The 25,027-nt window shown below is 37.0% G+C and overlaps 2 protein-coding genes across 5 annotated transcripts; one reads left to right on the top strand and one right to left on the bottom strand.

The window, feature by feature from the left end:
* Positions 1–402: 402 nt before the first annotated feature.
* On the top strand, positions 403–7,162 carry LOC144088929 (nuclear distribution protein nudE-like 1-B). Its single transcript, XM_077619671.1, has 9 exons — positions 403–566; positions 1,611–1,707; positions 3,645–3,798; positions 4,287–4,435; positions 4,511–4,647; positions 4,725–4,892; positions 5,992–6,083; positions 6,158–6,294; positions 6,366–7,162. The coding sequence occupies exons 2-9, from the start codon at positions 1,622–1,624 to the stop codon at positions 6,445–6,447; spliced, it is 1,005 nt and encodes a 334-aa protein (XP_077475797.1). The 5' UTR covers positions 403–566; positions 1,611–1,621; the 3' UTR covers positions 6,448–7,162.
* On the bottom strand, positions 5,941–24,903 carry LOC144088927 (medium-chain acyl-CoA ligase ACSF2, mitochondrial-like). 4 transcript variants are annotated; one of them, XR_013304963.1, is made up of 18 exons: positions 24,426–24,903; positions 11,048–11,243; positions 10,855–10,983; positions 10,686–10,739; positions 10,494–10,612; positions 10,147–10,309; positions 9,981–10,076; positions 9,758–9,909; positions 9,168–9,259; positions 8,987–9,063; positions 8,816–8,923; positions 8,578–8,729; positions 7,750–7,891; positions 7,580–7,690; positions 7,442–7,510; positions 7,173–7,255; positions 6,307–7,088; positions 5,941–6,180 (listed from the first exon to the last, which is right to left on the bottom strand). XR_013304963.1 is itself a non-coding variant. In XM_077619668.1 (17 exons), exons 1-16 carry the CDS (start codon positions 24,530–24,532, stop codon positions 7,205–7,207), a joined length of 1,818 nt encoding a protein of 605 aa, XP_077475794.1. In that variant the 5' UTR covers positions 24,533–24,903; the 3' UTR covers positions 5,941–7,088; positions 7,173–7,204. The 4 variants fall into 4 exon arrangements, 1 of the variants encoding a protein (XP_077475794.1); XR_013304964.1 differs by having other exon boundaries at positions 5,941–6,831; positions 6,926–7,088; XR_013304965.1 differs by having other exon boundaries at positions 5,941–6,831; positions 7,046–7,088.
* Between the last annotated feature and the right edge of the window lie 124 nt (positions 24,904–25,027).

The raw sequence follows: 25,027 nt of genomic DNA, 5'->3' as shown, positions 1-25,027 counted from the left end.
ACCCGCGATTGCTCGGGGTGTAGCCGGCGAAATGCCTTGGCAGTCGGCCTAATTAGCAGGTTGAACAAAAGAAATAGGTCATGTTCAGACCAAGTTTACTTGAGGATATTCGACTTTTTTTATTTGCCAAAATGTCATTTATAACACGTTTAACCCTTTAGGCACTTTATCCCTTTATATGGCAGTCATTTAACTCGTTGGATGTTTTCAGGCAATTCATTGGTGTTCAATGGTGGGTAATAAATTGAGTTTTTTATGAATCTTTTAAGTGTAAAGACTATTTTTTTTTATTTGCCGACATCTCCATCTTGCGGTAATACGTTGACAGCAGGGCGTGGCCCCGTCCGTATGACGCTTGCGTTTCGGTGACGTAATGACGTGTGGTCAGCACGCACACGCACGCAGCTTCCGGCTGGAATGACGTCGTTTCCGGGGGACGCGTTGGCAATTTCCTAAACACAAGAAGCAAGCGGCAGGAGGAACAGCAGCAACTCGCAAGGCCGCAGGAGAAAACGCTCGGATGTTACAAACAAGCCCACAATTTGACCGCCATTTGTCATGAGAAGGTATTTCTGCCCACTTATTTTGTATTTTTTTAAGAACAGTTGTGTGTCCAAACGATTCGCCCTCGTGGATTCTGTCGCTCGCGATCGCCGTTTTGCTAGCTAGGCTTGACACAATGTCCAATTTCTGCGTTTTCGCCTTCAAAACAATCACCTAATTTATGTTGTTACGCTGACAATGTTTATTTTAATGGTGTTTCCTTAAAAAAACGCCCTGGATAGCGGCATTGGGGGGTAAATTTAGCCGCCGTGTGACGCCTGTCTCGTCACTCTTGACGAATGTTAAAATTAGCTAGAAAGCTATAAATGTCTACTCAATGACAAACACGAGTTTGAATCTCGAGTCCGCACACTTTGTCAGTGACAGTTTATCTTTTTACTCTCAGATTTTTTTAAGCACCACTCCCTTCCTAAATCACAGTCTGAATGTGTTGACTCATGAGTCTTGCCAATGACGGCGATTTAGGACCTATCAATAACGTTTTGGGAAACAGTATTGCGATATATCGCAATAAATCCACGTCAACATTTTGTGTGAAAGGCGTTGTTTTGTAAGTAGTTGGCTGCCATTTAAATAAACCTCAACATTTAATAGGAAAAATTTAGTCACGCTGGCTAAAAGATGTTTTTCCGGGGAGTGGTACCTTACTTTCATCTGGGTTTCCATGGAAACAGCATCTATGGTTTTCTTTTTTTTAAGTTATTTTTAGCGCATAACACTTTAAGCTGACCAACATCGATGAATTGAGTTTCATTTATTTATTTTACCGGTGTGTTGTTTTGGTCTCCCGCTTCCCTGGCAGTTTCCAGGAAATGAGTGTGACGATTTTCCCGAGGAATGTTTGGACGGGAGACTTTGTAAATGGCCCAGAAAAAAAAGTCCAAACTGTGCATTCGGAACAGTCGTTTGATGCAATTGGGGTTAAATTCATCTTTGTGTGTTCGCGTGCAGTCTTTTACAGTTTGCAGACGCGAGTAAAGATCACGTGACTTTTGTTGTTGTTGCTACAATCCACATATTTTAACATCTACCGTTTTCTGGCGCAGGAAGTCCTGACATGGACGCAGAGATAATTCCCAAATTCTCCACAAAGGACGAAGAAGTCGATTACTGGAAGTCGCAAGCGCTCAAGTATAAGAAAAGGTAAGAACTAAATGTCCCACGTTCAGAATTTGGTCAGTTATGGGCTGTTGAAAAGCATTTAACTATAACTATCTGTAACTGTCAGTTGAAAAAAATACACATACTATGTTCTATACTATGTATTTTTTTTATTTACAGTAGTGAAAAACTGACAATATAAAAGTTAAGAAAATGACATCCAAAAAAGTTCAATTCATCATGTTTCATTACTTCTTATATAAATCAAAATAATCAAGAAGAATATTGCTAAAAATACATATACTGTATGTGTTATATAAGATATTCAAAGAGAGCTCAATTTATTGCATTCAAAGAACCATTTAAGAAAAATATATGAGAACCGGATATTTAAAGGTAATTTGCTCGAAACCTTTTTATGTGATGCACAACTGATTTGCAAAAAAAGTTCAAAGTTTTTGCCAATCGGAGTTGACGTATGCTAATTGCTATTGAGTTCCAGGTATGAAGGCGCGTTGGCTAATTTAGCAATCTTTTGAAGGGAACTACACAGTCACCTCTAGAGCCAGCCCTTGCTGATGTGTTGAAATTTTTTGGTACAAAATCTTGTAGTGAAGGAGGAGCTTAGAGTTGGAAGATTTTGTAAACTAAGGTGGCATCTGCATATTTTACAGTATTGTCCCAGTTCTGGTGTTTGTATTTTTTAAATATCTGACAGTGGTGGTGTGTTTTTGGCTTATTTCCAATAATTTCAGAGCTTGCTTATAAATAGTTACAATTGGTTTTAGATGTCAGATAGCCTTGTTGAAATTGGGAGGAATAGACTCTCCAATCTTTGATAAATTTCCACAGTATCGACTTCGTCAGAGCGACTCATTTATTCCTAATTATTAATTCACGTACTTGCGTGTGTGGACATGAAAAGCACTTTGTGTGGAGGTGAATGTCGTAACCGCGGCATTTTATTCCGTGTGGGGAAAACCCATTGAATTCCTTGACGACTGCCGTTTGTTTTGAAGGGAAAAAGTTCCAACTGAGCCCCAAGCAAAGTTGCTGATGACGCCGTTTTCCACCGTTGCGCTGCGGCTTTAAACATCCTCCCTTTTAAGGCGAACCACTAAGCCAGCGTTTTGAAACGGTGTTCGCGAGGAAAAGTTGATCCAAGTTTGATGTGGTCTACTAGAAAGCATGGTTTACCAAACAAGATTTTTGGGGGGTGGGGGGGTAACTTTCTGTTCTTCACTGTCAGACAAGCGTGACTCGCTCATCTTTTGCTAGTTTTTGACAGTTGTGCCAGGACCCTAAAATGCTTTTTGTGTCCAAAACACTGGCGTGAAAGCGGGGCTGTTATGGCGTGCTGACCCGGCAGCCTCGGTGACGCTGGTATGCGGGAGCGCTTTTCCCCGCCACTGACTCATTTGTGCGTGTCAGCTGATGGCACAACAACAAGAGCTACAGTTACTGCGCTTGCACATTCACGGCGCCCTCCGGAACGTTTCGTCCTTCCAGCCAACTCGGACTAGATCTTTTTTTAGCGCATTTTAATGGGTGGGGGGTGGAGCTAAACTTGTTTGGAACCCGCTCGACTTCAGTATATTCGTTTTTGGAGGATCTTTAGATGTTGTATTCGGCCAGCCAGGCGTTTCCTAAAAACAGTGTTGTCAAAAGTATACATATTTGAATCCATCTGGTCATTTGGTTGAAAGTGCTTGGTTTCTGGTCCAATCATAAAAAATGCCTTTGCAAAAATTAGACTATACTTTTTTCCTCCCACTTGTGTGTTTCTTTAATTTTTTTGGGTGGTGTAACTTAACTTATATTCTGAAAAATGTGGAATAGTTTGCCCTTCCCTGTTTTAGACACTGACATTGACTGATATATGGATTCTTGGCGATAATCTTTGGGGAAACAAAGTACAAACCTATGTCACTGTTTAGATATATTTATAATTTTTATTTTTTCTTCCCCTACATGGCTAGCTGCCTCGACGCCCACGAGGAGCTGCAGGAGTTCCAAGAGGGCAGCCAGGAACTGGAGGCCGAGCTGGAGGCGCAACTGGGCCAGGCCGAACGCCGCCTGCGCGAGCTGCAGAGCGAAAACGAGCGACTAAGAAACGAGGCCGACAACCTCAAGGTAATGACCGCCGCCGCAACCGCAACTTGGCTTAATTGGGGATTTGGACTCGCTGGGGATTACGGCAAAGCCACGCGCCGTTATGTCACACATGGTCCCAAATTAGAGTCGGGCATGTTGACAGTCAAACCATCATTGACCTCCAGCCCTGCCGGTCCGATCTGATTGGACGTCAATTGGCGTCACCTGATCACTAAAGATGCTCCTGATCAGAAATTGTGTCTGATAGTTTATTTTCATATTATCGGAATTAAGTTTTTAAAAAATGGGATGTTTTTTTATATGCATTGGTTTACATTTTTAGGTCTTAACTCATTGGCTTCAATTGACTGTGAGAAACGTCCAATCCATTTTGACTGGCTTAAATTGGATTGGACTCATATCGGCAGATTGTAAAAAATCAGGAGGCTCTCAGTCGAGTGCAAAAATCCATGATTTATTTTTTTTAAAACATTTTTCTCCCATGTCACGGTCTTTTTTCTTCCCAGGAGAAACTGGAGAAGCAGCACGCCCAAAGCTACGAGCAGATCTCCACTCTGGAGGACGACCTGGGCCGGACGCAAAGCGTCAAGGATCAGCTCAACAAGTCGGTGCGCAAGCTGGAGCAAGCCAACGACGACCTGGAGAGATCCAAGAGGTGGTGCCGGCCGGCTCGGAGTCACAAAACGAGAGTTAGCCACCAGCGCTGACGCCGTTTTTTTCCTCCACGCAGGGCCACCATCGTGTCCCTGGAGGACTTTGAGGGCCGCCTGAACCAGGCCATCGAAAGAAACGCCTTCCTGGAGAACGAGCTGGACGAGAAGGAGTCGCTCCTGGTGTCGGTGCAACGGCTCAAAGACGAGGCGCGAGGTACAGTACGCACGTCGCGCCAAAAGTGGGTGCCGGAGCCAGAGTTGACTTGACTGACTGTCCCACTCTTTCCGCAGACCTCCGACAGGAACTTGCGGTCCGCGACAGGACGACGGAGCGGATGTCAGCGCCCAGCTCGCCCACGCCCGACCCGGACAAGGCCGACTCGGCCGTGCAAGCGTCGCTTTCGCTGCCCGCCACACCGGTCGGACAAAACGAACAGCATCCTTTCGGGGCACCCAAAGGTCAGTCGGTACTTGCTTTTTCCACAAATGGCTTCATAGAATCGATTCGTTGTAATTCTTCATTTTAGCAACAAAAGCCCGTATTTTTTTTTGAGAAAAGTTTAATACTACAAGAATAATGAGGAAAAATGGCTATTTTGTCATTAGAAATCTAATAGTGTACTGCAGTAACCTTTAACTAGAGCAAGTAACTATTTCTTGTCATTAAAAAAATATATGTATATGTGTGTGTGTATATACGTGTGTATGTATGTGTATGTATATATATATATACACATATGTATGTGTGTGTGTATATATATATATATGCATACACATGTATATACATACACACATGTATATATACACATATGTGTTTGCAAACCAACCTCAATGAAAAATGTGCACTTAACAGGTAAAAGTTTTGCTAAAATTCTAGGTGCTGCTCAAAAGATCGGATCTCATGTCCTAGTTGGGCTTACGGCATGCTACCCTGAAAACACCCAATCACGTCTGATCTCAAAAGGTAAGCAGGGTCGGACCTGTTTAGTGTTTGGATGGGAGACTGCCTAGGAATACCAGGTGCTGTAAGCTCTTATGTTACCGAGGGAGATTAGCTGAAGTGGTAGAGTGCTCACTTAGCAGTGGATCTCTAAGAGATCTACCACTTGAGCCAATTGCCCTTGGTAACACAAGAGCTTACAGCACCTGGTATCCTCAGGCAGTCTCCCATCCAAGTACTAACCATGTCCGACCTTGCTTACCTTCCGAGATCAGACGTGATTGGGCATCTTCAGGGTATGCCGTAAGCCCAACTAGGACATGGGATCCGATCTTTTGAGTAGCACCTAGAATGTAGCAAAACAAACTTTTACCTGTTTAGCACATTTTTCAGTGAGTTTGGCCCGCAAATGTTCAAACTTTTTGCTTAAAAAAATATTGTATATTAGTTCAATTCAATTATAAATTAAATACTAATTTAAATGAACTTTAATAGGACTACAGCGAGAGATATGATCATTTTAAATAAAATTTACGGTGACGGATGTCCAATCCATTGCTCCAAAACTGCAGTGTTAAAATTGCTTTATTTGACGTGGTCAATGTGTCCCACCACCAGCGCTGAGCAACGGCTGCGGCAACTCGTCCCTCACGCCTTCGGCTCGAATGTCGGCGCTCAACATCGTGGGCGATCTTCTCCGCAAAGTCGGGGTGAGTCTCCGCTTCCAAACCCGCTCGCTCTCCCCTCCAGCGACGTTCCATTCACCTTGATCTCCCACCGCTAGGCTCTTGAGTCCAAACTGGCCGCCTGCCGGAGCATCGCCAAAGACCAGACGGCGAGAAAAGCCGAAAACGGCGCCGCCGTCAACGGCAACGCCGCCAAGTTCTCGCACGCCATCCACGCCGCCTACTTTGACAAAAGGTAAGTGCTCACCTCTCGCACCGCCGGCTGGACTCAAAACAGGGAGATGACTCTGGCGTCTTTTCCCGCAGTGGCGTCGTCAACGGGCTGGACTCCGGCGCGTTGATGTCTAGGACCGTGTCTCCGCCGGGCCTCCTGCCCCTGCGGGTGTGACGGCGATCACGGCCAATTGTGTGCTTGCACAAGAGACTTTACGAGACGGTGCGTCTCGAAATCGTTTTTTTTCTCCTGTGGTCGAGGTGAGTCTCCGCCTCTTCGGCCAGCGACAAAAGGTCCCGTTGGACCTGGCAACCCGTCATTTGCACACTTGGACGACTTCTTCCCCTGTTCAGAATGTAATCTATTTAAAGAAAAGGGACGTTAACTTATCTCAGCAATGCAGTATTTTTTCCCCCCCAAGTGTGGCGATGTCTTTTCGTTGTTTTTCTTCGGGTTATTCCTCATCCGCACTCTCGACTGAAGCGAATGTTGATCGTTCCGAGCCTCGTAGCCAAAGTGCGCTCAAGACGCACGCGTGTGGAGTGTGTCTTTTTATACCTGCGTGTGTGTGTGTGAAGAAATTGGAAAATTTACCTCAGTGACGTAGCCGGCCCTTTAAATCCAACACCAATTGGCCAAAAGCGTGCTATACTTTGTTTAATTTGCTTTTTCAAATTGTCCGCCGAAGCCCATTTTTTTCAAGGCCAGGCAAAATCAGTCCAGTATTGACGAAGAATGGTCATGGAATATATTCCGTCGACGGTTTCTTCACCTTTGTCCACGTGGAAGCTCCTTTTTATTTATTAGTTCCTCATCTGGATGGCACGTGTTGTGGAAGATGCGGAGTTGGATCACTAACTTTGTGTAAATAAATAAAGATTGACATGAACACGGCGTACATGCGTCTTTTCTTCGCCAGCCGGCGGTCATCTCAAAGGCCCAAATGTTTCTCCATGTCCGCCTTCAGGTCGTTTTTCTTGATCTGTAACACATTGAGTCCAATTTAGTCAAAGTCAACTACTACTACAGTCAATTGGCCTGCACAAGAAGCTTAAACACAGCCTACATTGCACTTAGCTTTAATGTTAGAAGGCGCTAGTCACTTAAACAGTGCTACAAGAAATCTGGATTTTTCTGAAAGTGATCACTTGGAAAAACATTGGCTTACCTTCCTGGATGCTGTCATAGGAAAGCTCTCCACGAAAACCACGTAATGAGGAATTTTGAAGTGGGAAATCTGCAAAAGATAACAAAAATAACTCAGCATGCATTGGGAGCCACGACGAGCAAGATGGCGATTGGTCACCTGGCCTTTGCAGAAGCTTCTGACCTCCTCGGCCGAGCACGTTTGTCCTTCCTTGAGTTTGATGCAGGCGCAGATTTGCTCCCCCAGACGCTCATCTTTCACGCCGACCACCTTGAACACAGCTTGGTCAAGACTCGTCTCACGTCGGCGTCTGGCGGCGGCGATCGTACCTGCACGTCGAGCACTTTGCCGTGGGTGTGGAGGAAACGCTCGATTTCGGCCGGGTAGATGTTTTCACCCCCGCGGATGATCATGTCCTTGATGCGACCTTCGATGGAGCAGTAACCCAGCGCGTTCAGGCTCGCCACGTCGCTGTGAACACAACAAAGTACTACAAATATCAGCTAAGTCCGTATATACAGTAATCCCTCGATTATCGCGGTTAATGTAGACCAGACATGGCCGCGATAAATGCAAAAAACGCTAAGTAGCATACCTGTCAACCTCTGCCGATAACTGCCCTTATAAATGATTATTGATTCCCCTTACAAACCCCCAAAAAAACTTACAAACACCGTACGAGTCGTACGGTGTTTGTAAGGTTTTTTGGGGGTTTGTAAGGGGAATCAATAATCATTTATAAGGGCAGTTATCGGCAGAGGTTGACAGGTATGAAGTAGCGTAACCTCAATTTAAAAATTAGATTTTTTAGTAGAGTCCTAGTCGGAAGTGGATAAAGGAGTGGCTTCCACTTGCAAGTTTCAGTATAGATTTTCACATTTTTATGAATTTACCCAACAAAATAACAAGAAAAATCCGCTATATAGTGAAGCCGCAATATTCGAGGGATTACTGTAGTTTGGTTTTTCAGACTTAGGTGCGATTCCTTTTCACATTGCAATTTTTTTTGCAGGCAACCCAGGATTGGACAACAGACCAAGGCGTCTGCAAACACCGTTCAATCATTGGTCAAAACGCAGTCAGGTATGGGAATAACCAATGACGAAGCTCCGGTTTGCATTGCTCGTATTGACCCTACAAGCGTTTGGCGTTCTCACCCGGTCCTGTACCAGCGGTCCGGTCCCATCACCTCCCGGGTCTTGCCGGGCTCGTCCCAGTAGCCTTGCATGACGCAGCTTCCCCGGATCAGAAGCTCCCCCGTGTCCCCCAGCCGCACCGTCTCGCCCGTGTCCACGTCCACCACCTTGGCCTGCGGCGTAGGGAAAACATCACATGGAAAAACAAAGGGGGAAAAAAAAAAAAAAAAAAAAACATGGGGCCTGCCGACCTGCCTACCTCGACGTGGTGCATGACGCAGCCCACCGTGCGCAGCTTGAGGTCGTCGTTGTCCAGCGGGAAACCCAAGAAGGTCACTGGGCTGTTCTCCGTGGTGCCGTAGCCGATCTGACGGGGGCCGCCGCATCAGCGGGACGCCACGCGGGGGCGCCGCGGGATGCGAAGACTCACCATGAACTCCTTCGCGTGCAGCTTCTCCCTGACTTGGGCCACCAACTCGGGTGCGCAAGGGGACGCCGCCATGATGCCTGCAAGGTAGCCGCGCGTTCATTCCGTGGTCGGAGACGTCAAATTTATTTGAACTTGGCAGCCGCTACGTTGAGTCTCCATTTTTTTTCTCACGTGGTCTCACCTCCTTCCATTGAGGACAAATCATACTTTTCCAGATCGCTCAGGCCCAGCAGGTCCGCGAACATGGTGGGGGTGCCGTAGATGAAAGTGCACCTATGGAAACAAATGAGTGGCACTTGGTTTAACCCTTTCAGACAAAGCTGTCATCACAATGGTCAAAGTTGACCTTTAACCTTTTAAGAACAAGAACATTTTTGGTATGAAAACAAATGTAGAATTAATTTTGCAATATTCAAAATTACAGTTATTTGACGATTACAAATACATTTCTACAATAATGTTATTCATTCCGTTTCCAAACTCCTTATTCTCAGTAGGATCGCAGGGGGTGCTGGAGCCTACTATGGGCAGCAGAATAAAATCTCATGCACCTGTTTCAGTGCCATTGACGCCACTATACGTCCAATTATTTCAACGGTAAGGCAGCGAATGCTCATGTTTCAGTTCATCCGCCCCACCCGGTCAACATGGATTGGACGTTTAGCGCCGTCAATGTTTGCTATTGCATTCAACAACGGCCCTGTTGGAAACATTTGTTTATGTAGCGCGTCGCGTACACGCTAGCATCACGGATAGGAATGTGAATCTTACTTTTCTTTGTGCATGGCTTCCAGGTTAGCCCGACTGTCGTAGGCGGCGGAGGGGAAGACCAGCGTGACGCCGTGAGCGGCCATGCACATGCCGCCCACCACCGACCCGAAGCAGTGGTACAGCGGGACCGGCATGCAGACGCGCACCCCCGGCTGAGGGGTCGGTGTGTGCGGGCCTTCAGAAAAGCTCGGGCGCCGGCGCCGGCGTTTCAACTCCAGCTCACCCTCCAGTCGTAGCCCGCTCGCAGCCCCAGGAAGTAGCCGTTGTTGACCACGTTGTGGTGGGACAGCGTCACGCCCTTGGGGTCGCCGGTGGTGCCCTGTGAGAAGAGGGGGGGAGGGGCTTGTGTCACGTTTCTGGCGCTTCCGAAATGGTGAAGGCGGGCTCACCGAGGTAAACTGAATGTTAATGGCGTCGTCGCACGACAGCTTGGCGTGAAGTTCGCTCAGCTGGCGCCGGTGCCGGCTCTCCGCCGCTTGGAAGACGTCGTCCACGTGCAGCGTGCCCGCCTGGCGACCGTCCGTCAAGATCACCGCGCGCAGGTGGGGTAACCTGACACATGCCACGCTAAAGTTGACCTTTGACCCTCATTTTTACAAATTCAATTGGACTTTTACTTGTCATTTGAAAGATTTCAAAACTAAAAGTTGATGTCTTTTTTTATACGTCCACAACTACAATTTCAAACCGTGAAAAATGAAATATAAATGATGAATAATGTGTGTACGCCACCTACCTGGCACTGCGGATGTCACCCGGCGTGGCGGTGTCCATCTCAGGGCAGATCTGTCGCAGCATCTCGCCAAATTTTTGCGTCTTGAAGCTCGTCGGACACAGCACGGCTTTGCATTGGACCTGCGGCTCAAGCACCCCACGGCGTCACTCGAAATTCATCGCCAAAGCCAAAGAAGAAGAAAAGTAGGAGCACCTTCCTTAGCGTGAACTCCACTTCCTTCGTCTGGTAGGCCGGATTTAAGGACACCTGCAAACAACAACTTCATCATCTAAAATTCTAAAAGAACCATGATGACTTTGTTCCAATAAATTATTTTTCTCGTGTCCATCCTACAAAATAAAAGCAGCTCAAGTTGGCCCACCTGTACGATTCCTGCCTTGGCCGTGGCGTACTGGAAGAGGATCCAATGGTAGGTGTTTGGACCCCAAAGGCCCAGACGGTCGCCTCGCCGCAGGCCCAGAGCCAGCAGGCCCGCCGCCGCCTCGTCCACCTGCGCTCCGAGAAAAGTTGTTTGAAAAAATAAATAGACCAATGGATGAGAGGATGTGACTCACGTCCTGCTGAAATTCCGCAAAGGTTTTCCTGATGCCATCTTGGGGGAAGACCACGGCGTCACGCTCGGGCCATCGATGCACGGCGTTCTCCAGGGTCTGGCCCACCGTGGCGGAGAGCAGGGACACGGCCGACGCGCCGTGGACGTAGCTGTTCGTCAAGGAGGGGCGGCACGGAGGATGGTCCACGTGAAGACATCTGTAAACAATGAACAAGTCAGTCGGAGTCCATTTCAAAATTACTATTCAAAGTACTTCATAGATTTGTGAGAAAAAAGTCTTACTATACAAAGTCATTTTTTAAAGAATCATAGCCTTACTATACATGGTCATCTTTTTTAAGAAAAAACCCTTACTATACTATGTCGTTTTTTATGAAAAAAAGCCTTACTATTCTATGTCGTTTTTTAAGAAAAAAAGCCTTACTATACTATGTCGTTTTTTAAGAAAAAAGGCCTTACTCTACTGTCGTTTTTTAAGAAAAAAAAGGCCTTACTATACTATGTCGTTTTTTACGGAAAAAAGCCTTACTATACTATGTCGTTTTTTACCAAAAAAAAGCCTTACTATACTATGTCGTTTTTTACGAAAAAAAGCCTTACTATGCTATGTCGTTTTTTAAGAAAAAAAGCCTTACTATACTATGTCGTTTTTTAAGAAAAAAAGCCTTACTATACTATGTCGTTTTTTACGGAAAAAAAGCCTTACTATACTATGTCGTTTTTTACGAAAAAAAGCCTTACTATACTATGTGCTTTTTTAAAATAAAAAGCCTTACTATACTAAGTCGTTTGTTTAATAAAAAATCCTTACTATACTATGTCGTTTTTTAAGAAAAAAAAGCCTTACTATACTATGTCGTTTAAAAAAAAAGCCTTACTATACTATGTCGTTTTTTTAAGAAAAAAGCCTTACTATTCTATGTCGTTTTTTAACGAAAAAAAAGCCTTACTATACTATGTCGTTTTTTTTTATACAAAAAAGCCTTACTATACTATGTCGTTTAAAAAATAGCCTTACTATACTATGTCGTTTTTTTAAGAAAAAAGCCTTACAATACTATGTCGTTTTTTACCAAAAAAAAGCCTTACTATACTATGTCGTTTTTTACGAAAAAAAGCCTTACTATACTATGTCGTTTTTTAAGAAAAAAGGCCTTACTCTACTGTCATTTTTTTAAGAAAAAAAAGCCTTACTATACTATGTCGTTTTTTAAAGAAAAAAAGCCTTACTATACTATGTCGTTTTTTACGAAAAAAAGCCTTACTATACTATGTCGTTTTTTACGAAAAAAAGCCTTACTATTCTATGTGCTTTTTTAAAATAAAAAGCCTTACTATACTAAGTCGTTTGTTTAATAAAAAAGCCTTACTATACTATGTCGTTTTTAAGAAAAAAAAGCCTTACTATACTATGTCGTTTAAAAAAAAGCCTTACTATACTATGTCGTTTTTTAAGAAAAAAGCCTTACTATTCTATGTCGTTTTTTTACGAAAAAAAAGCCTTACTATACTATGTCGTTTTTTTTAATACAAAAAAGCCTTACTATACTATGTCGTTTTTAAGAGAAAAGCCTTACTATACTATGTCGTTTTTTAACGAAAAAAAGCCTTACTATACTATGTCGTTTTTAAGAGAAAAGCCTTACTATACTATGTCGTTTTTTAAGAAAAAAAGCCTTACTATACAATGTCGTTTTTTAAGAAAAAAAGCCTTACTATACTATGTCGTTTTTTAAGAAAAAAGGCCTTACTATACTATGTCGTTTTTTACGGAAAAAAAGCCTTACTATACTATGTCGTTTTTTACGAAAAAAAAGCCTTACTATACTATGTCGTTTTTTACGGAAAAAAGCCTTACTATACTATGTCGTTTTTTACCAAAAAAAAGCCTTACTATACTATGTCGTTTTTTACGAAAAAAAGCCTTACTATACTATGTCGTTTTTTAAGAAAAAAAGCCTTACTATACTATGTCGTTTTTTAAGAAAAAAAGCCTTACTATACTATGTCGTTTTTTAAGAAAAAAAGCCTTACTATACTATGTCGTTTTTTAAGAAAAAAGGCCTTACTCTACTGTCGTTTTTTACGGAAAAAAGCCTTACTATACTATGTCGTTTTTTACCAAAAAAAAGCCTTACTATACTATGTCGTTTTTTACGAAAAAAAGCCTTACTATGCTATGTCGTTTTTTAAGAAAAAAAGCCTTACTATACAATGTCGTTTTTTAAGAAAAAAAGCCTTACTATACTATGTCGTTTTTTAAGAAAAAAGGCCTTACTATACTATGTTGTTTTTTACGGAAAAAAAGCCTTACTATACTATGTCGTTTTTTACCAAAAAAAAGCCTTACTATACTATGTCGTTTTTTACGAAAAAAAGCCTTACTATGCTATGTCGTTTTTTAAGAAAAAAAGCCTTACTATACTATGTCGTTTTTTAAGAAAAAAAGCCTTACTATACTATGTCGTTTTTTAAGAAAAAAGGCCTTACTATACTATGTCGTTTTTTACGGAAAAAAAGCCTTACTATACTATGTCGTTTTTTACGAAAAAAAGCCTTACTATACTATGTGCTTTTTTAAAATAAAAAGCTTTACTATACTAAGTCGTTTGTTTAATAAAAAAGCCTATGTCGTTTTTTAAGAAAAAAAAGCCTTACTATACTATGTCGTTTAAAAAAAAAAGCCTTACTATACTATGTCGTTTTTTAAGAAAAAAGCCTTACTATTCTATGTCGTTTTTTAACGAAAAAAAAGCCTTACTATACTATGTCGTTTTTTTACGAAAAAAAGCCTTACTATACTATGTCGTTTTTTAAGAAAAAAGGCCTTACTCTACTGTCGTTTTTTAAGAAAAAAAAGCCTTACTATACTATGTCGTTTTTTACGGAAAAAAAGCCTTACTATACTATGTCGTTTTTTAAGAAAAAAGCCTTACTATTCTATGTCGTTTTTTAACGAAAAAAAAGCCTTACTATACTATGTCGTTTTTTTTAATACAAAAAAGCCTTACTATACTATGTCGTTTAAAAATAGCCTTACTATACTATGTCGTTTTTTAAGAAAAAAGCCTTACAATACTATGTCGTTTTTTACCAAAAAAAAGCCTTACTATACTATGTTGTTTTTTACGAAAAAAAGCCTTACTATACTATGTCGTTTTTTAAGAAAAAAGGCCTTACTCTACTGTCGTTTTTTTAAGAAAAAAAAGCCTTACTATACTATGTCGTTTTTTACGGAAAAAAAGCCTTACTATACTATGTCGTTTAAAAAAAATGCCTTACGATACTATGTCGTTTTTTAAGAAAAAAGCCTTACTATTCTATGTCGTTTTTTAACGAAAAAAAAGCCTTACTATACTATGTCAATTTTTTTAATACAAAAAAGCCTTACTATACTATGTCGTTTAAAAAATAGCCTTACTATACTATGTCGTTTTTTTAAGAAAAAAGCCTTACAATACTATGTCGTTTTTTACCAAAAAAAAAGCCTTACTATACTATGTCGTTTTTTACGAAAAAAAGCCTTACTATACTATGTCGTTTTTTAAGAAAAAAGGCCTTACTCTACTGTCATTTTTTTAAGAAAAAAAAGCCTTACTATACTATGTCGTTTTTTAAAGAAAAAAAGCCTTACTATACTACGTCGTTTTTTACGAAAAAAAGCCTTACTATACTATGTCGTTTTTTACGAAAAAAAGCCTTACTATACTATGTGCTTTTTTAAAATAAAAAGCCTTACTATACTAAGTCGTTTGTTTCATAAAAAAGCCTTACTATACTATGTCGTTTTTTAAGAAAAAAAAGCCTTACTATACTATGTCGTTTAAAAAAAAGCCTTACTATACTATGTCGTTTTTTAAGAAAAAAGCCTTACTATTCTATGTCGTTTTTTTACGAAAAAAAAGCCTTACTATACTATGTCGTTTTTTTTAATACAAAAAAGCCTTACTATACTATGTCGTTTTTAAGAGAAAAGCCTTACTATGTCGTTTTTTAACGAAAAAAAGCCTTACTATACTATGTCGTTTTTTATGAAAAAAAGCTTTACTATACTATGTCGTTTTTTATGAAAAAAAGCCTTACTATACTATGTCGTTTTTTAAGAAAAAAGGCCTTACTCTACTGTCGTTTTTTAAGAAAAAATAGGCCTTACTATACTATGTCGTTTTTTACGGAAAAAAGCCTTACTATACTATGTCGTTTTTTACCAAAAAAAAGCCTTACTATACTATGTCGTTTTTTACGAAAAAAAGCCTTACTATGCTATGTCGTTTTTTAAGAAAAAAAGCCTTACTATACAATGTCGTTTTTTAAGAAAAAAAGCCTTACTATACTATGTCGTTTTTTAAGAAAAAAGGCCTTACTATACTATGTCGTTTTTTACGGAAAAAAAGCCTTACTATACTATGTCGTTTTTTACGAAAAAAAAGCCTTACTATACTATGTCGTTTTTTATGGAAAAAAAGCCTTACTATACTATGTCGTTTTTTACGAAAAAAAGCCTTACTATACTATGTGCTTTTTTTAAATAAAAAGCCTTACTATACTAAGTCGTTTGTTTAATAAAAAAGCCTTACTATACTATGTCGTTTTTTAAGAAAAAAAAGCCTTACTATACTATGCCGTTTAAAAAAAAAGCCTTACTATACTATGTCGTTTTTTAAGAAAAAAGCCTTACTATTCTATGTCGTTTTTTTACGAAAAAAAAAGCCTTACTATACTATGTCGTTTTTTTAATACAAAAAAACCTTACTATACTATGTCGTTTTTAAGAGAAAAGCCTTACTATACTATGTCGTTTTTTATGAAAAAAAGCCTTACTATACTATGTCGTTTTTTACGAAAAAAAGCCTTACTATACTATGTCGTTTTTTTACGGAAAAAAAGCCTTACTAAACTATGTTGTTTTTTACGAAAAAAAGCCTTACTATACTATGTGCTTTTTTTAAATAAAAAGCCTTACTATACTAAGTCGTTTGTTTAATAAAAAAGCCTTACTATACTATGTCGTTTTTTAAGAAAAAAAAGCCTTACTATACTATGTCGTTTAAAAAAAAAGCCTTACTATACTATGTCGTTTTTTAAGAAAAAAGCCTTACTATTCTATGTCGTTTTTTTTTTGAAAAAAAAGCCTTACTATACTATGTCGTTTTTTTTAATACAAAAAAGCCTGACTATACTATGTCGTTTTTAAGAGAAAAGCCTTACTATACTATGTCGTTTTTTAACGAAAAAAAGCCTTACTATACTATGTCGTTTTTTTACGAAAAAAAAGCCTTACTATACTATGTCGTTTTTAAGCGAAAAGCCTTACTATACTATGTCGTTTTTTAACGAAAAAAAGCCTTACTATACTATGTCGTTTTTTACGAAAAAAAGCCTTACTATACTATGTCGTTTTTTACGAAAAAAAGCCTACTATACTATGTCGTTTTTTAAGAAAAAAAGCCTTCCTATACTATGTCGTTTTTTAAGAAAAAAGGCCTTACTCTACTGTCGTTTTTTAAGAAAAAAAAGGCCTTACTATACTATGTCGTTTTTTACGGAAAAAAGCCTTACTATACTATGTCGTTTTTTACCAAAAAAAAGCCTTACTATACTATGTCGTTTTTTACGAAAAAAAGCCTTACTATACTATGTCGTTTTTTAAGAAAAAAAGCCTTACTATACTATGTCGTTTTTTAAGAAAAAAAGCCTTACTATACTATGTCGTTTTTTAAGAAAAAAGGCCTTACTCTACTGTCGTTTTTTACGGAAAAAAAGCCTTACTCTACTATGTCGTTTTTTACGAAAAAAAGCCTTACTATACTATGTCGTTTCTTACGGAAAAAAAGCCTTACTATACTATGTCGTTTTTTACGAAAAAAAGCCTTACTATACTATGTGCTTTTTTTAAATAAAAAGCCTTACTATACTAAGTCGTTTGTTTAATAACAAAGCCTTACTATACTATGTCGTTTTTTAAGAAAAAAAAGCCTTACTATACTATGCCGTTTAAAAAAAAGCCTTACTATACTATGTCGTTTTTTAAGAAAAAGAGCCTTACTATACTATGTCGTTTTTTAAGAAAAAAGCCTTACAATACTATGTCGTTTTTTACCAAAAAAAAGCCTTACTATACTATGTCGTTTTTTACGAAAAAAAGCCTTACTATACTATGTCGTTTTTTAAGAAAAAAGGCCTTACTCTACTGTCGTTTTTTTAAGAAAAAAAAGCCTTACTATACTATGTCGTTTTTTACGGAAAAAAAGCCTTACTATACTATGTCGTTTTTTACGAAAAAAAGCCTTACTATACTATGTCGTTTTTTACGAAAAAAAGCCTTAATATACTATGTCGTTTTTTACGGAAAAAAAAGCCTTACTATGCTATGTCGTTTTTAAGTAAAAGCCTTACTTTACTATGTCGTTTTTTACGAAAATAAGCCTTACTATACTATGTTGTTTTTTACTAAAAAAAAGCCTTACTATACTATGTCGTTTTTTACGAAAAAAAGCCTTACTATACTATGTCGTTTTTTTACGAAAAAAAAGCCTTACTGTACTATGTCGTTTTTTAAGAAAAAAAGCCTTACTATACTATGTCGTTTTTTAAGAAAAAAAAGCCTTACTAAATTATGTCGTTTTTTTTAATAAAAAGCCTTACTATACTAAGTCGTTTGTTTAATAAAAAAGCCTTACTATACTGTGTCGTTTTTTAAAGAAAAAAGCCTTACTATACTATGTCGTTTTTTAAGAAAAAAAGCCTTACTATACATGGTCATTTTTTAACAAAAAATGTGTGTTTGTTTGTTTGTTGTCTCGTACATAGTCTCAGCAAGTGGTGCGCTCTCAACAAGTTGGCGCTGGACGTCTCCAAAACCATGGAACTTATCTTGGACGTCAGACGGAACAAGCCCGCTCCGCTCTGCTGACCTCACTTGGACTACTTGTTTATTTCTTTCTTTTTTACTGATTATTTATTTGTTTGTTTGTTGTTATTTGTGCACGACGTGGTTTAAATCTCATACTTGTATAATGACAATAAAATCATTCAATTGTGTCGTTTTTTAAGAAAAAAAGCCTTACTATATATAATATGTCGTTTTTTTTTATAAAAAGCCTTACTATACTATGTGTTTTTTTCAATTAAAAAAAGCCTTACTATACTATGTCGTTTTTTTTTTTAAATAAAAAGCCTTACTATACTAAGTCGTTTGTTTAATAAAAAAGCCTTACTATACTATGTCGTTTTTTAAAGAAAAAAAGCCTTACTTTACTATGTCGTTTTTTTAACGGAAAAAAAGCCATACTATACTGTGTTTTTTTACAAAAAAAAGTCTTACTATACTATGTCGGGTTTTTTTTTTTAAAGCCTTACTATACTATGTCGTTTTTTAAGAAAAAGAGCCTTACTATACTATGTCGTTTTTAAGAAAAAAGCCTTAATATACTATGTCACTTTTTAGGGAAAAAAGCTTTACTATACTATGTCGTTTTTTATGAAAAAAGCCTTACTATACTATGTCGTTTTTAAGGGAAAAGCCTTACTATACTATGTCGATTTTTAAGAAAAAAAGCCTTACTATACTATGTCGTTTTTTAAGAAAAAAGGCCTTACTCTACTGTCGTTTTTTACGGGAAAAAAGCCTTACTATACTATGTCGTTTTTTACGAAAAAAAGCCTTACTATACTATGTCGTTTTTTACGAAAAAAAGCCTTACTATACTATGTGCTTTTTTAAAATAAAAAGCCTTACTATACTAAGTCGTTTGTTTAATAAAAAAGCCTTACTATACTATGTCGTTTTTTAAGAAAAAAAGCCTTACTATACTAAATCGTTTAAAAAAACAGCCTTACTATACTATGTCGTTTTTTAAGAAAAAAGCCTTACTATTCTATGTCGTTTTTTAACGAAAAAAAAGCCTTACTATACAATGTCGTTTTTTAACGAAAAAAAAGCCTTACTATACTATGTCGTTTAAAAAATAGCCTTACTATACTATGTCGTTTTTTAAGAAAAAAGCCTTACAATACTATGTCGTTTTTTACGAAAAAAAGCCTTACTATACTATGTCGTTTTTTAAGAAAAAAGGCCTTACTCTACTGTCGTTTTTTAAGAAAAAAAAGCCTTACTATACTATGTCGTTTTTTTTAATAAAAAGCCTTACTATACTATGTGTTTTTTTTCCATTAAAAAAAGCCTTACTATACTATGTCGTTTTTTTTTTTAAATAAAAAGCCTTACTATACTAAGTCGTTTTTTAAAGAAAAAAAGCCTTACTTTACTATGTCGTTTTTTTAACGGAAAAAAAGCCATACTATACTGTGTTTTTTTACAAAAAAAAGTCTTACTATACTATGTCGGGTTTTTTTTTTTAAAGCCTTACTATACTATGTCGTTTTTTAAGAAAAAGAGCCTTACTATACTATGTCGTTTTTAAGAAAAAAGCCTTAATATACTATGTCACTTTTTAGGGAAAAAAGCTTTACTATACTATGTCGTTTTTTATGAAAAAAGCCTTACTATACTATGTCGTTTTTAAGGGAAAAGCCTTACTATACTATGTCGATTTTTAAGAAAAAAAGCCTTACTATACTATGTCGTTTTTTAAGAAAAAAGGCCTTACTCTACTGTCGTTTTTTACGGGAAAAAAGCCTTACTATACTATGTCGTTTTTTACGAAAAAAAGCCTTACTATACTATGTCGTTTTTTACGAAAAAAAGCCTTACTATACTATGTGCTTTTTTAAAATAAAAAGCCTTACTATACTAAGTCGTTTGTTTAATAAAAAAGCCTTACTATACTATGTCGTTTTTTAAGAAAAAAAGCCTTACTATACTAAATCGTTTAAAAAAACAGCCTTACTATACTATGTCGTTTTTTAAGAAAAAAGCCTTACTATTCTATGTCGTTTTTTAACGAAAAAAAAGCCTTACTATACTATGTCGTTTTTTAACGAAAAAAAAGCCTTACTATACTATGTCGTTTAAAAAATAGCCTTACTATACTATGTCGTTTTTTAAGAAAAAAGCCGTACAATACTATGTCGTTTTTTACGAAAAAAAGCCTTACTATACTATGTCGTTTTTTAAGAAAAAAGGCCTTACTCTACTGTCGTTTTTTAAGAAAAAAAAGCCTTACTATACTATGTCGTTTTTTACGAAAAAAAGCCTTACTATACTATGTCGTTTTTTTACGGAAAAAAAGCCTTACTATACTATGTCGTTTTTTACGAAAAAAAGCCTTACTATACTATGTGCTTTTTTTAAATAAAAAGCCTTATTATACTAAGTCGTTTGTTTAATAAAAAAGCCTTACTATACTATGTCGTTTTTAAGAAAAAAAAGCCTTACTATACTATGTCGTTTTTTACGAAAAAAAGCCTTACTATACTATGTCGTTTTTTAAGAAAAAAGGCCTTACTCTACTGTCGTTTTTTAAGAAAAAAAAGCCTTACTATACTATGTTGCTTTTTACGGAAAAAAAGCCTTACTATACTATGTCGTTTTTTACGAAAAAAAGCCTTACTATACTATGTCGTTTTTTACGGAAAAAAAGCCTTACTATACTATGTCGTTTTTTACGAAAAAAAGCCTTACTATACTATGTGCTTTTTCAAATAAAAAGCCTTACTATACTAAGTCGTTTGTTTAATAAAAAAGCCTTACTATACTATGTCGTTTTTAAGAAAAAAAAGCCTTACTATACTATGTCGTTTAAAAAAAAAGCCTTACTACATTATGTCGTTTTTTAAGAAAAAAGCCTTACTATTCTATGTCGTTTTTTTACGAAAAAAAAGCCTTACTATACTATGTCGTTTTTTTTAATTAAAAAAAGCCTTACTATACTATGTCGTTTTTAAGAGAAAAGCCTTACTATACTATGTTGTTTTTTAACGAAAAAAGCCTTACTATACTATGTCGTTTTTTACGAAAAAAAGCCTTACTATACTATGTCGTTTTTTAAGAAAAAGGCCTTACTCTACTGTCGTTTTTTAAGAAAAAAAAAGCCTTACTATACTATGTCGTTTTTTACGGGAAAAAGCCTTACTATACTATGTCGTTTTTTACCAAAAAAAAGCCTTACTATACTATGTCGTTTTTTACGAAAAAAAGCCTTACTATACTATGTCGTTTTTTACGAAAAAAAGCCTTACTATACTATGTCGTTTTTTAAAGAAAAAAAGCCTTACTATACTATGTGCTTTTTTAAAATAAAAAGCCTTACTATACTAAGTCGTTTGTTTAAGAAAAAAGCCTTACTATACTATGTCGTTTTTTAAGGAAAAAAAGCCTTACTATACTATGTCGTTTTTTAAGAAAAAAGCCTTACTATTCTATGTCGTTTTTTTACGAAAAAAAAGCCTTACTATACTATGTCGTTTTTTTTAATACAAAAAAGCCTTACTATACTATGTCGTTTTTAAGAGAAAAGCCTTACTATACTATGTCGTTTTTTAACGAAAAAAAGCCTTACTATACTATGTCGTTTTTTAAGAAAAAAGGCCTTACTCTACTGTCGTTTTTTAAGAAAAAAAAAGCCTTACTATACTATGTCGTTTTTTACGGAAAAAAGCCTTACTATACTATGTCGTTTTTTACCAAAAAAAAGCCTTACTATACTATGTCGTTTTTTACGAAAAAAAGCCTTACTATAGTATGTCGTTTTTTACGAAAAAAAGCCTTACTATACTATGTCGTTTTTTTACGAAAAAAAGCCTTACTATACTATGTGCTTTTTTAAAATAAAAAGCCTTACTATACTAAGTCGTTTGTTTAAGAAAAAAGCCTTACTATACTATGTCGTTTTTTAAGAAAAAAAAGCCTTACTATACTATGTCATTTTTTAAGAAAAAAGCCTTACTATTCTATGTCGTTTTTTTACGAAAAAAAAAGCCTTACTATACTATGTCGTTTTTTTTAATACAAAAAAGCCTTACTATACTATGTCGTTTTTAAGAGAAAAGCCTTACTATACTATGTCGTTTTTTAACGAAAAAAAGCCTTACTATACTATGTCGTTTTTTACGAAAAAAAAGCCTTACTATACTATGTCGTTTTTTAAGAAAAAAAGCCTTACTATACTATGTCGTTTTTTAAGAAAAAAGGCCTTACTCTACTGTCGTTTTTTAAGAAAAAAAAAGCCTTACTATACTATGTCGTTTTTTACGGGGAAAAAAGCCTTACTATACTATGTCATTTTTTACCAAAAAAAGCCTTACTATACTATGTCGTTTTTTACGAAAAAAAGCCTTACTATACTATGTCGTTTTTTAAGAAAAAAAGCCTTACTATACTATGTCGTTTTTTAAGAAAAAAGGCCTTACTCTACTGTCGTTTTTTAAGAAAAAAAAAGCCTTACTATACTATGTCGTTTTTTACGGAAAAAAAGCCTTACTATACTATGCCGTTTTTTACGAAAAAAAGCCTTACTATACTATGTCGTTTTTTACGAAAAAAAGCCTTACTATACTATGTCGTTTTTTACAAAAAAGCCTTACTATATTTACTATGTCGGTTTTTTTTTAACAAAAAAAGCCTTATTATACTATGTCGTTTTTTGAAAAAAAAGCCTTACTATACTATGTCGTTTTTTGCCAAAAAAAGCCTTACTATACTATGTCATTTTTCTTAAAAAAAGACCATGTCATAGTAAGGCTTTTTTCCCCTCAAAAAACGACATAGTATCGTAAGGCTTTTTTCCTCACAAAACGACATAGTATAGTAAGGCTTTTTTCTCAAAAAACGACATAGTATAGTAAGGCTTTTTTTCCTAAAAAACGACATAGTATAGTAAGGTTTTTTTTCTTTAAAAACGATATAGTATAGTCAGGCTTTTTTTCTTTAAAAAACGACATAGTATAGTATGTCGTTTTTTATGGAAAAAAAGCCTTACTATACATGGTCGTTTTTTAAGGAAAAAAAGCCTTACTATATATAGTCATTTTTAAAGAAAAAAAGCCTTACTCTACATGGTCATTTTTTAAGGAAAAAGGCCTTAGTATACGTAGCCATTTTTTAAAGAAACAGAAGCCTTACTATCTATCGGTCTTTTTTTTTTTTTGAAGAAAAAAAAGAAAGCCTTACTAAACATGGTCAATTTTTTCATAAGAAATAAGGCCTTACAATACATGCTCATTTTTAAAAAAAGAAATAAAGCCTAGTTGTTTAAAGAAAATTAATGTCGGCTGCCCAGCGGGGTGCAAGCCGAAGCAGGAAGCATGCAAACGAGTGTTGGTGCACAATTTAAGATTTAAAGAACGCTAGAACTGCATAATAACAATACAAATAAAACATGCAAACTTACCTGGGTAGGCGCACACCAACGAGCAAGAAACAACAACTTAGACGGAAACAATCCTCCCGCAAAAACGTACAAAAACAACGTCTCAAACGGGTTCGATGACAATCCAAACAATTGGGTGACTTCCGAAAGGGGAGGAGCCAAAAGAGACGCAGCTGGGGAGACTCGAACAATCACGCGGACAAGACACACCCATCCACTAAAATGTGACGAAAAATCTTTACTATCTATTCATGGTTTATTTTTTTTAAAGGAAAAAAGCCTTTCTATAAACATGTATTTTAAAGACTAAAAGCCTTGCTATACATGGGAAAAAAATCGAAAAAGAAGCCTTACTATATATGGTTGTTTTTCTTTAAGAATAAAAGCCTTGCTTGAGTATACATGGGCATTTTTAATGGAAAAAAGACTTAGTATGTACATGGTTATTGTTTTTTCTTTAAGAATAAAATATTTCTTAAACATTTTTTATGGGAAAAGAGCCTTACTATACATTTTTTATAAGTGTTATTTTTTTAAAATAAATAATGTGGTTATTTTTCTTTACTAAAAGCCTTGCTATACATGGTCATTTTTATTGGAAAAAGAGCCTTAATATACATGGCTATTATTTTATACATGTTTTTTAAAAGAATAAAAGCCTTGCTATACCTAGTAATTTTCATTGGGGAAAAAAGCCCTAGTATATATTATTAGTATTTTTTAAACAATAAAAGCCTTGCTATACATGGTCATTTTTATTGGAAAAAGAGCCTTAATATACATGGTTATTATTTTATGATTTTTTTTTTTAAGAATAAATGCCTTGCTATACATGGTCGGTCATTTTTATTTGAAATAAAAACCTAGTATACATGGTTATTTTTTTAAAGCCTTTCTATACATAGTCATTTTTATGGGGGAAAAGCCTTGCTATACATTTTTAAGTAAAAAACCCATGCCATACATGGTCAATTTTTACGAAAAAAGCCTTACTACTTACTACACATGGTCTTTTTATTATAAGAACTATACTATTTTTTTTAAAGAAAACAAGCCTTACTTTACAACGGTTATTTTTCCAAACAAATAAAGACCAAATGAAGAATTTACCGCCGTCCCCGCCGAAGCCAGTAGGAATTCCAGCCCACGCCGCGTTCGAGTCCAGGCGCGCATCGGATGCCTGGAGCTTTGCGCCCCAAAGAAATCAGCCAGAACATTCTTCCAAAAACCAAACGTACGGCGAGGAAAACGCTGGGGACCGCTCGCAGTCCAGTTCGAAACAGCCGTCGGACCCGTTAAACCACTTTTAAGTTAGTAATCACCAAATGCCAGTAATCTTTAACCACCAACGGAGCCGCGCGACGACGACCTCTGCTCCGCCATCCAAAGTGCAGCTCTGGCTTTTAATTAAAAACACGTCGAACGAGTCTGTGAAGAAAAAAAAGACATCTAAAGACAATAATTATAGGGTATTGTGTAATACCACAATAATGCTCCAGGGAAAACAGGGTTCTGCCATTGGTTAGTTCAATCCAAGTCACGTTTTTAAAGCAGGGGCCACCAAACTTTTCTGTCTGAGGGCCGACAATCATTCATAAAACCGAGATAGGAGGCCAGAGTCGGCCTGCGGGCTGTCGTTTGGACACCAACGCTTTAAAGCGTCGTCTTGTCGTGTTTTCGCCCCAAATCATCAAGATAAAATTATTTAATAT

The sequence above is a fragment of the Stigmatopora argus genome, chromosome 14 (genome assembly GCF_051989625.1).
Source record: "Stigmatopora argus isolate UIUO_Sarg chromosome 14, RoL_Sarg_1.0, whole genome shotgun sequence".
NCBI classification, from domain to species: Eukaryota; Metazoa; Chordata; class Actinopteri; order Syngnathiformes; family Syngnathidae; genus Stigmatopora; species Stigmatopora argus.
Note: the sequence above shows the minus strand (reverse complement) of the source record. Positions and strands in the feature narration are given on the sequence as shown.

Bases quoted from the DNA above. Each gene is read 5' to 3' on its own strand.
- LOC144088929 (XM_077619671.1), top strand. From the start codon at position 1,622: ATGGACGCAGAGATAATTCCCAAATTCTCCACAAAGGACGAAGAAGTC. The intron at 4,648-4,724 runs GTACAGTACGCA...CTCTTTCCGCAG, and splicing joins GCTCAAAGACGAGGCGCGAG to ACCTCCGACAGGAACTTGCG. The intron at 6,084-6,157 runs GTGAGTCTCCGC...TCCCACCGCTAG, and splicing joins ATCTTCTCCGCAAAGTCGGG to GCTCTTGAGTCCAAACTGGC.
- LOC144088927 (XM_077619668.1), bottom strand. From the start codon at position 24,532: ATGTTCTGGCTGATTTCTTTGGGGCGCAAAGCTCCAGGCATCCGATGC. The intron at 7,892-8,577 runs GTGAGAACGCCA...TTGTGTTCACAG, and splicing joins GACCGCTGGTACAGGACCGG to CGACGTGGCGAGCCTGAACG. The intron at 7,511-7,579 runs GTGACCAATCGC...TATCTTTTGCAG, and splicing joins GAAGCTTCTGCAAAGGCCAG to ATTTCCCACTTCAAAATTCC.